This window comes from Protopterus annectens, chromosome 12.part0, assembly GCF_019279795.1.
Source record: "Protopterus annectens isolate FY-2018-M chromosome 12.part0, PAN1.0, whole genome shotgun sequence".
Classification (NCBI taxonomy): domain Eukaryota; kingdom Metazoa; phylum Chordata; order Ceratodontiformes; family Protopteridae; genus Protopterus; species Protopterus annectens.
The window spans coordinates 1128170494-1128182569 of record NC_056746.1 but is presented as its reverse complement, the minus strand read 5'-3'; the positions used below and the strand labels follow the sequence as shown (position 1 = coordinate 1128182569).

At 41.2% G+C, this 12076-nt stretch overlaps 1 protein-coding gene across 2 annotated transcripts in view; it reads left to right on the top strand.

Annotated features, from left to right (window-relative positions):
* The window catches only part of MYBL2 (MYB proto-oncogene like 2), a 779549-nt gene extending 771345 nt beyond the window's left edge, over nucleotides 1–8204 (top strand). For both annotated transcript variants that reach the window (XM_044090138.1, XM_044090137.1), the window contains one exon: nucleotides 7198–8204. In XM_044090138.1, coding sequence (XP_043946073.1) covers nucleotides 7198–7323 — 126 coding nt within the window. In that variant the 3' untranslated portion in view covers nucleotides 7324–8204. The remainder of the gene's footprint in view (nucleotides 1–7197) is intronic.
* Nucleotides 8205–12076: the final 3872 nt, after the last annotated feature.

The following is a 12076-nucleotide window of genomic DNA, read 5'->3' as shown; positions in this document are numbered from 1 at the left end:
TGCTCATTAAGTCCTGGTTTAAAGAGACCTCCCATTTTGACAATCCATTTTTTCTCCATGCTATTTAATAATTCATGCCAACCTAGTTTATTGCTTCGAGGTCTCATATAAGATGTCTTATTTTCAACTGTTTTCTGCACTTTCTGATTAACTAAAACAATATTAGCTGTATATATGTTTGTTTAAACTATGCAACTGTATTTTACTGCAGTTTTAGAATTTTAATTGAAATCCTCTTACAACTGTAATTACTGTTCATCTTACTTTTTTGCTGTACTAGAAAAACTCTAGCATAGATTAGGTTCTGTTTTTTTGCTGAATCCTAGTATTGTTTGTGACCTTTGGAGCTTGTAAAACAGTTAATCTTTTGTCCGGAGAGGGCCCCTGTGCCCATGTGGGAGAAGGTACAGTTTGGACTGATCTAGTTAGAGTTGCTGTTGCAGGGCTCTGTTTAGGGCGTTTTTGATTGGATAATTTGAACTTTGGCTGTTAACTGTTTTTCCTGCTTTAATAATCCACTGTTATGAACCGGTTTGTGCTTGTTTGACCCTGTTTGCACATCACCCACTACTGTGTAAAAGGATTACCGATTACAGATGCCTGCTGTCTAGCCTTGCAAATATTACCTAAACCAGAGCTTTTTGCACCTAAACCTACTAATACCTGTCCCTGCTGGATTTCCTCTTCAGCTGTTATAACCAGACCAAGATTGTTCCTAGGATCATGAACGGTCAGTTTCCTTCCTTTTTCCCTACCAGACTGGTTGACCTATGTCTACTGTGACAGTGTAGCAACTGCCTCATGTTCACTGACAACCGCCTACTTCTAAATCATTCCTGTACCATTTGTGAGAAATGCACCTATGTTATGAATCTGGAATCACAGCTTTCTCACACAATAGACAGCAATACAGAGCAGGTTGCCAGTCCACCTAACACAACTCCTACTCATAGCACATAGCATACCATAGACCAATAGATGCAAAGGTGCTTACAAAAAATCTACTAAACACCAGAAACCTCCAAAACACATACATACTAAACCAACCATAACACCCAAAACACCCAATACACATAATGACACAAGCACAAGTGTCTCACCATCAAACCCCATAAGGCAATGCAGATACACTTCAAATATCTTAGTCTTAGAAGACTCTATAGTGCGACACACAGACATCCCCCTCACCAGGCTGAACAAGGAGATAGTCACGGTCAATTGTCTTTCTCGTCCTAAGATTCCCCAGATCACACAGGCACTTAAGTCTCTCGACAAGTACCGTTATGATTCAGTCATAGTACATGTTGATGTGAACGACTTCAGATGTACCGCCCTGGACTGCATGAGGAGAGATATGATTGAGCTCTCTGATTATCTGTCACAGGCAGGTATGTCCCTAGCTTTGAGGAGCATATTACCATCGCCTAGGATGATACCACAATATAAACGGAAAATCTTTGACTTCAGTAATTGGCTTAATTTTTGGTATCATTCTAAGAGGATCTAGTTTCCGTCAGCCTGGGATGACATGATCGATAGACCTTGTTGCTGTGCCACAAATCTTCCATCTGTCACCCCTGGGATTTCGGCTATTGGCAAAGGCTGTTGCCATCCCCATGGTGCCTTTTTTGGCAATGTCACAAGGACAAAATTCCGGATGTAAAACTTCAAGGTTATGCTGCTAAATGCTAGGAGTCTTAGCATGAAACTGCACTCATTGGAAGCAGTCCTCTTCTCTTAAGACGCTAACAAAAGAGACCTGGTTCAAGGTAGTGTAGAGCACCCCAGCCATACCAGGTTACCCTTTCTACCATACGTTCAGACCATGAATGGAAGGCATGAAAACTAAAGGAGGCAGTGTATCAATAATCATTAAAGATAAATACACCTCCAGATTGGTTAAACAGTATAATTCCCTGAAGGCACTTCAGGTGCAACTAACTGTTGGTAGGACACCTATTCAAGTCATTGCCAGCTACAGGACCCCCGCCTTGAATCAAGGCACCCACTCTCCCTACTGGAATCCATCAAGATACATCTGAACACCATGGTTCTGGGTGATTTTAATTACCCATCCATTGACTGGGAAAATTACTTGTACTCAGGCTCACTTGCCCAAAAATTCCTCGAGTTCATTAACTCCAACACCCTGGACCAGCTGATGGACACTCCAACTAGGGGCGTCAACATCTTGGATCTGGTGCTTACCAGTGTGGGGGACTGCTGTAGCACCCCTACTGTGAGTTCTTCCCTTGTCAGATCTGACTACAAATCAGTGTCATTCAAAGTAATTATCACACCGCTGCTCCCCCTGCCCCAGTAGCAACTAAACTAAAAAAAAACTTCTTCAAAACAGATTATATCCTTCTAAGGGATGGTATAAATAGCTTCACTGCACCTTCCCCCTCAGATATAACTAGCAACTATGCCGAGTCCTACACCAATGCTTTTTACAAACACCTGTATAACAGCATTGACGCGGCCATATCTGATAGGACCAAAACAAGCTCTCTAATGAAGAGCAAACCTGTCTGGTGGACAGCTGCCATTAACAGGCTTTACAATAAGAGGAAGAAATTGTTGTCCAAATGTAAGAGAGGGAGCATGCTCTAAACTGGAAACACTTTTCCTCAGCTTAAACAAGTAAATAAGACTTCTTGTGAAGTCCTCCAAAGCAAACTACAACTCCAAATTAGCATTCTCAACTAAGGACAGCCATAAGGCATTCTTTAATTACATCCAGAGCCTAAAAGTTAAGACCCAGATTTCCACCAAACTGGTAGTTAATGATACCACATACACTGAGCCTGACATAGCAAACCTGTTAACCGACAGGTTCTGTGAAGACTTTGCTCCCCTATCAATACCACACATATCCCATGACATTTTTTCCACCTATCCTCCACTTTGTATCTGTAGAGAGCAGGTCATAAATGCCCTCTCTATGGCCAAAAACACAGCATCTATGGGACCTGGTAACATCCCAGGCTGCGTCCTACATGGGCTCCAACAAAAATTAGCAACACCTTTGGGTACTAGGTTCAACTATAGTCTAAGCATTGGCTTCATCCCAGCTGATTGGAAAACTGCCACCGTTATTCCTTGTCACAAGGGTGGTGCTTCCACTGACCTCAGGAGCTGTAGATCTATTAGCCTGACTAGGCTTATCTGCAAGGCCATGGAGCGAACTATCATGGACTTTATCAAAAAAGATATAAGTAATCTCCAAACACTTGACCCTACTCAGTTTGGATTTGTCAAAAGGAGATCATGGCTTTTAAATCTGGTAAACTTTCTCGAGACAGTCACCAGTCATGGATGAGGGGAAAATTGTGCATACAGCCTACCTGGACTTGACCAAGACTTTTGACACTATTCCTCACTCGGGCATTATTGACAGACTCACCCATCTGGGTATTAATCCTTATATCTTTAGGTGGGCTGCCAACTGGCTCACCGATAGAACCCATACAGTAAAAATAGGGTAATCCACCTCCAACAGTAAACCCGTAACCAGTGGTGTTCCACAGGGATCAGTCCTGGGACCTCTACTGTCCAGAATCTATTTCTCCAAAGTATAAACAAAAACTAAAGGTCTGTGGCTGACAAAGTTCGCTGACTACTGTAAACTGGGAGTGGTCATAGAATCTCTAAATGATGTCAACATCCTACAAGAGGGTCTTATGCAAACAAATGATTGGTGCCAAAGTCGTGGCCTTAAACTGAATACAAAAAATGTATCATCATCCCTTTTGGTAAGAGCAACGTTCCTGCTAACTACCACATCAATAGAAACACCCTAAGCATGCACTCAGTGGTGAGAGACCTGGGCACACAGGTTGACAGCAACCTTACCTTTGATCACCATGTCTCCACAGTGGTAAGAAGGGCATTCTATATTGCTTATCTCATAAGTAAGGGCATTGCCTCCAGAAAAAAAGAAATTATAACCTCCCTGTTTTCTTCCCTCATCAGGCCAATAATTGAGTACAATGCCCCTTTTGATGTGCATCTTTCCAGGTACCTGCAGCAGCTGGAGAACTGGAGAGAACACAGAAGTTCCTCACAAGGAGAATTCAAGGTATTCAGCATCTGTCCTATGTGGATCAGCTGAAATCACTGTCACTTTACTCCGTTTCATACACACTACTCAGAAGTGATCTCTGACTCTGCTTTACTGGAAATGCTGCATATCCATAAGTCCAATGACTCCCAGATTACTCAATGTAAAGAGCATCACCTGGTATCTGACATAAATAGAACCTGCTGGTGGGAAAGGTTTGTCTCCCAGAGGTTACTGCACTTGTGGAACAGACTCCCAATTCATGTCAAGCAGAGCAACTCTTTGGCCCTCTTCAAGTGCAATCTGGATGATTAGATGAGTAACCGTAAATTCACCCTGGGGGTTCCATCTGAGTGTCTTTCTTGGTCAGGGTCATGGAAACAAGGGCAGAACTTGGCTAGGCTTGTAAGGGCCCAGGGCCATTAGCATAGTAACTTCTTAAGATCCTATGATCTGTGGGGCATTGAAAGAAGCAGCTTGAGGGTTCTTTCCAATTTCGCATATGTCTGTTAAATTTCGCATATGTCTGTTAAATTTCCTTGCTGTTGCATTTCAAGGAGGGGGTCCCACATCATCCATTCAAAAAATTCACTGTGACAGGTTATTGTGCTCTTTTGAAATTAATATTTTTTTTTCCTGGCATTATGGAGGAAACAGTCCAATCCACAGTTCTTGAGTTCATGGAATTTCCAGAGCTCCTCCTAGAGTTGTTTCCATAGAGCTCCAGTTTTTGAAATACGCAAGTTCAGCTGAGACTGCCTTCTCCCTCTTGCACAGAGCAGACTGTAAATATGTATTTTCTAACAGGACACCTCCCTCTCTAACTCCAGCTGTTTCTAGGGCTACTTAGAACATGTCAGAATGTCAAAACAGCTGTATGATCTGTATCCAGCAAAGGAGTGCCCAAGGATACCTTACAGAAGACAGTTGCGTCCTTTATAAAGATTGAGCTTTTCAGGGATATAGCACGATAATCATCTCTTGTCCTGCAAGAGTTTATAACAATTTTATAAACTCCTTCAGGTAGGAGGACAATAATAGTCTATCTTGTTTTGGGTCAAGAGTAATGGATTTTCTTACCCAAGTTACCCATATAGTTCTACCGCATACAACCTCACAGATATTCAAAACAGAATGGTATTGTGGGGATGACTCAGAAAATAAGATTTGTTGGTTGTATCTGGTTTCTTGGAGAAGCTGCAGCAATATGCAACGGAAGCTGCCATCGTATGTTCAAGCAGACAATGGAGTGAAATGAAAGAGGTTCAAGGTTAGGATAGTTTCTAAGTGACTGTGTCCCTCCACATTGTCTTCTGTCCAAATGTTGGAGTACTTCTGCTTTGTTTCAGAGGCTAACTTACAATAGTCCTTTGTCAAGATTCACCTTTAAGCTGATAGATGAAAAACTCTTTGCCTTTGAGAATGGCACAAGAGCTGAATGGCATTCTTCATTTTAAGCCCCCCTCATTTGCGATACTCTTCCAGAATACTATGATAATTTTGCCCCCCCCACCAACACCAACACACACACACACCCTTTGAGCTCATTACTTCAGCAGACAAATTGTTCTTTCTTAGAAGGCTCTATTCATGGTAGTAGCTATTTTTGTGTTTACTGAGCTACTACTTTTTGGTTTGTACAGCCATTCCTCATCATCTACAAGGATAACACTGTCTTTGTATCATTTTGAAGTTTTTACCCATAGTCAGGAGTTTTTCTTTCCTGTCAGATACTCTTACTGTTTATTTCCCAAGTAGGTTTCTTTCTCTGTCTTTGTGTGTGTTTTTCTTTCTCTTTTCTGTCTCCCGCTCTGTCATTCATTCTCTCTCTCTCTCACACACACACACACACACACACACACACACACACACACACACACACACACACACACACACACACACACACACAGGTTTCTTCTAAACCAGTTTGGTTTCTTTTGTCTAAAGTAGTCAGAACTGATGTGCTGTGAAACATGCCATATCTGCAGAAGTATCTTAGGTTCATAGATTAGTACTAGGCTAACTACCTTTGTGGGCTATTTTAAGCCTAGCCAATTACCCCATGTGAGAATCAAACCCTGCGTCTCTAAAGTAAACCCATTAATCAGTATGCCAACCTCCCATCCATCTCATTGTATTTCATTATGTTTTCAAAAGCAGCAAGTCCTTACCTCAGGGAGGATTTACCATTTGATGAATGGTAACTTTAGAAATACAGTCTGTCCAATTCCAGTTCCCCAGATCTAGAGGTCCTGTAATATTTTTTTACATTTACCACCTATATGTTAAGATTCCAGCTGTGCAAGACATTTTTTCACATTTTCGGGGTGTTTCTCTTTTCATTGCAGTTGTGCAGCCGTGCAGAAGGGCAGAATCTCTCACTGGGGGAGGTGGTTGCAAGTGGACTTACTCCTTCCTGCAAAAAAAAAGTTTTGTAATCAGTATCACCCAGAGTTTTGGTGGGTTTGCTTTTGAATGAGTCATCCAGTTTGCTGTCAAGGGACTGTGCTGTTGGCAGTTGGTGGTTCCCTGTCTGGGACCTTTGATTAAATGCTTTTCTGTGGTATCTGTTCCTTGTTTTAGGAGTGTCTGTTAGGGATATCTGTGAGGTTGCCGTTTATAGTCCACATGCTCGTTCATCAAGGCATTGTAACTTAGTTGTTCAGTCTAAGGCCAGAGTAGACATTGCTGGAGCTATGCCTTCAATGCTGGTTACCTTCTCCTCCAGTGTGCTGCTGGTCAGAGCCTTTTCAAGATGCAAGGATCTGGTCAAGATTTTCCTGAAGGTACAGGATGCTGGAGTATTGCATTTCTTCAATCCAGGTAGGTTGCTTTTGTCTTTGCATGAAAGAACTGGTAGGAATTTGGAGAGAAGCTGCTTATTAGTCTCATGATGGTGGACACAAGGCGGCTTTGTGAGGGAACTGTTGAGCTAATCTGATCAAACGGTAAGAGGCTTGCCTGCAGCCTCTATATGTAACATGACCTTTTTCATTGTGAGATTTCTTTTCTTTAAAACAAAAAAGTTGTACAGTATTTGAGAGGAGTACCACTTTTTAGCAAACCTATTCCTTTCACATGTTGTATGACTGCTAAAAATATGAGGCTATAAAAGCTGTGTTTCTCTGTTTCAGATGTCCAGTGACTGGGAAGCAATTGCTTGTGGAAGAACCAGAGACCAATTATTTATGCAAGACAAAGCCAGGAAATTCTTAAATACATTAAAATACAGCCAGACCTCTAGGGCTCTTATTTTATGAGGCTGTGGCACTGACCAAGCTGAATATATTGTTAATTCACTCAGAGCTCAAGAATGGTGACAGGAATATGAGTCTGAACTTTCCTTTTGTTTTTAAACTACAGAGGACGCATATCTACAGCACAGACTGTTTTATTCATCATTGCGTACAATGATGAAGTACTGAATATTTTCTCTAGAAAATGAGAAACCTATGTTGTGTATTTTCTCAGGTGTTGACACAGTTTTATGTGGCTAAAGAGGAGTCTTCCTCCACTCAAGGTCTGCCAAGACTTGCCTTTTCCACTAGAGAGCTAATCTTAAAAAGATATACTCCAGTGACCTGCTGTTACATGAAGAAGATGTGGGGGTGGGGGTTGTTGAATCCGGTTAGTATCATGATTCATTATATTTGCAGGAGGATAATACTTAGCATTGTGGACCATAGAAAATACAGCCTTCAGTATTGCTGTTCCAGTTTCCAGCACCTACCGGTTCAAAGCTGTCTGCAGACAAGAGTACCCTAATTCTTTAATTAAAACTACTGATATTTTATATTATAAATGCCTCTTGATAAAGAAAACACCCATGATAAAGTTTTTGTCAGAGCTAATTTTGTAATGTATGTTGTTTTCTGATGGTGGATGATGAAAAATGATCTCTGTCGTGGTTTAGAATCCACTTAATAAGGAAATGTATAACTGAGTGTATATATGCTAGTAATGTCAAGTGATGGCAGTACAGGCTTACTTGTCAGATGAAAACTGTTGCGATAAAAGTACTTGAATGTGTATTTTATGACTTTTCATATGGTTGGAGAGGGTATCCCTTTTCATGGGTCTCTTTTTCCTTCTTATGTAGTCTTAGAATATTAAAAACAAATACCAGTTTTGGTGACTGTTACATTTTGTTGCATTATTTCATATTACCATTGCAGCTATTAAAACTTTGCAGCAATGAAAATCTTGGGTTGCATAAGAACATCCATGCCCAAAATTGAGTGCTGGTCTGAGAGTTTGAAGTCAGTGAATTTTTCTTTCATCTTTAGGTTGTATTTCCTGCTTGAATTGTTTACACATACAGTTACTTTGGACACTCTTTTAGACATCTCTATTTCTTCTTGTAGATTAGTAGCCATAGCTAGCAGATTTCTTGATACATTAAGCAAGTGTATTTATGCATTGCAAAAGTTAGCAAAAATAACTACCCTTTTTCTTAGTGTGATGCCCGTGCCCTGGCCCAGCAATCAAGGATCCTCAATCCTCACCACTAATACCAGTGAGGGGCATCTCATATAGGAGGAAAGGATAACAAATACACACAGTAAAGTGCAATTTCCCTTAAGAGCACACAGAGATCACAGTCAGTCCAGGGCTGGTCGCTCCCTTGCTCTCCAGGTCCCCATTAAGACTCCCTACTAGCACAGCTATAGGGTCCAGATCTCAGCCTAGTGGGAAAGTTAAACCCTCCAGCAACCTCTCTGTCCAACCAGTGCTTCGTGTCCCTGCCCAAGTAGCTGACACACACAAACTTTGAGAAGAGTTTATACAACCACACAGACACTCCTGGGGAAGGCTGTCACAGGTTCTACAGCTGTGCCCCTTTTTCCCAGACTATACGGTAGGACCAGCTGCCACCACCCACTAATATTTTTCAGCTACTCAAAGGCCCTTAAATGGGTGTCCAATTATTACTGTGCAATATTATTATTATCCAATTGGTAGTATAGCCCACAGCTAAAGCTATTGGAGTGGCTTTGTACAATTTTACCAAAGGCATGCAAGTACTCTAAAGAGCTTAAATTATCTGTACAAAAACAGCCACAGATGAAAGTGTTTAAAAATATTTAATAACAAATAGTCAAAACACTAGACAATACTTTTTACTACACAGTGCTAGTCAAGAGTTCAGAGATCACAGACAAATACTTAAAATAATTCAGTAGTACAGTTCTGACATCACAGAAAAACACTTAGTCTAATCTTTCTAGTTTCTAGCTAGTTTCTAGCTATTTCTAAGAGAAAACACAAGTCTAAGATAAACTTACATATAGAGCAAGACAGTGCTGATGAGTTGGATGGTCAAGACAAAAATGCTTAATGCTCTCTGATTCTCTCTGTTTTTAAAATCACATTCCTTGTTCACATTACATCATTCTTCACACTTTCCTGTGGTTCCCAGGCTAACAGGCTGCATTCTTTAGTAACCTCATACCAGGTCACAAAACAAAGTCATTAAGGACATTTAAGACAACAAGCCTGTGGTTTACATTGATATTTACAAATGACAGAATTATTTCTAAAATTCTATCTGGCTAGGCTGGCAGCCTTCACCTATCTTCACATATCCCCTCCCCTGGAGAATTCAAGCTAGTTTCTCAAGTGACCTTTGAGAAACACTGCTTGAGGGAGTTAGGTCTGAGTGTACCTTACCTCGTTCCCTGTCTTGAGAGCACATCTGCATTGGCATTGCTAATCCCACTGCAGTGCTGCACGGACATATATACTTCCAACCCCAGGCTCCATCTTAGCAACTTGGTATTTTGCTGGCTTGCTCTGTTTAACCATGTTAGGGGGTTGTGATCTGTCATAACAGTAAATTTCCTTCCATACAGATGAGGCTGAAGTTTCTGCAGTGCCCACACTATGGCTAGACATTCCTTTTCTACAGCTGCATACCATTCCTCCCTGGGTTGGAACCTACAACTGAGATAAACCATTGGGTGGGTGCTCCTCCTCTGAAGTCCCGCTAAAGCCCCCCCCAGCCCATGGTTCAAAGCATCCACCTGAACAACTTGCTGTAATCTGGAATGCTAACACAGGGGGTCCTCCAAAGGCTCTTTTAAGCTCTGAAATGCTGAAATGCCTGCCTCTCAATGCCAATGCACTCTCCTTATCTCCTAGCCTGTTCTTCCTCTTGAGGGTCAGGAGTGAGAGCTATGGTACTATAATAACTAACACTGAACACACTTCTTTCCTCCTGGACAGGCAGGCTAACAGGTTTCTTTTCACACAGCTCAACACCAGGTCACAAAGCAAAGCCATTAGGATATTTTAACCATTATATCTGGCCCATTAAAACAAAAAACAAACAAAACAATTCCTTTCCTTCATTCATAAGCCGTATAAAAGTGTTTTAAATCAAGTCACACACAACTTACTACTTGGTCAGTAGAGTGCACTGTTTGTTTTTTTTTTTCAGTTCCATGTAACACACTTTTTTACCATTTAAGAACAAAGCCCTCTGGAATATTTACAGATGAATTCTATCTGGCTAGGCTGGCAGCCTTCATCCATCTTCACTCAGTCTTCACTGTCTTAAACTTATTTGCAAGACACTGTTTTCCATTCCTTCTCCTTTCTTGTCTGTTCTTGTGCTTGCTTTCCTATTCTTGTAGCAATTTTTGCTTGCAAGTATTTTCTGGAAGCCATACTGTTTTCATTTATTTTTGGTTACCAACTTGACCCTCAGTGTCCCACATCCCACACCTGGTCTACCAAGTATACTCCTACCCCTACTCCCGGACTTATCTGCTACTCCTACCCCCCCGGACTTACTCTGGTATTGCTGAGGCTGGTCATGGAGCCTAAGCATGCCTTCTCAGCTTCTCTGTGTATCTGTTCTGGGGTGATTTTCATGGCCTCTCCACTCCGTTTCCCTGCCCACCCATGCATCCGAAGACCGCTTCCCTCTTTGGACCTTACCGAACATAAGAATGCCCTCCCATGTAGGATTGGAATGCCATAACTTTCCCTGCCTCTCTCAGTCACTTGCACCACAAATCGAACCCACATCAGCTGAGCCGTACTCAGGGTATTGTCCCTCTTCACCAACCAAGTGGCGTGAAGTCATGCTATTTTTTTATCATTTAAATCATCAAACCAGTAGATTTGTAAATGAAGGAATTCTTAATTCCATTGCACTCGTGTAGCTTGGCTAATGTGTGCTAGTGATGTAAAATGTCTGCAGTGTGTTAAGTTTCACTAAAATAAAGATGCTAAAGCATTCTCATTTCTTTTGTATCTTAGGCAGTTTTATGTTGTCATTATTAAATTGTATTGTTGAATTAATTAATAAACTAGCACTTTAGTGCCATAACAAAATAGTGCAATGCAGCAACTCCATTAAGACTTTACCGGTGCTTTTTAGGCACTGAAGCACTTCTGATGCTTTGCTGGAACATGGAAAACACTTCAGTATACTCATTTTTTGAGTAAGGGTAAAAAAAATACAGTTAATGAATGTGATTCATTTAGGACCTGAACCTATAAGTTCAGCCAAAATATCTGAGACCATCTTGAATTTCTTGATAACTGTGGAATTTGCAAGGGTTTCTGTTCCAAGATTATATAGAACAGATGTTTAAACACATACTGGCTTCCTTTGCACTGGATACTGCCATCTGGAACTTTTCTTAGTCTTCAGAGTTGGGAATACTGAGTAGGTGCTGTTATCTGTGTTCAGCCTAAGGATGATTGTTGCAAAAGGTTCACAAAATAAACCGGTTAACTGGAGGCTGATGTCAGTTGCCCAGCTTGATGTTTCTCAGTCTCATCATTTTGACATCCTTTGGGGCATTTGGCTGCAGTCTCGAGCCGTCTCCTGTAGGCGGAGACCGTCTGTAGTAAAATATGCCATTTTTACTTAATTCTTTGCTGCTTCAAGTAAATGGTGACTCTTTCCTTTATATGACTTCACCTGACTTCTAGGCCTCAATCATCAGTAGTGCTAAGTAAAATCCTTATTTTCTGTGCAGTGGTAGAGATTTATTTGCA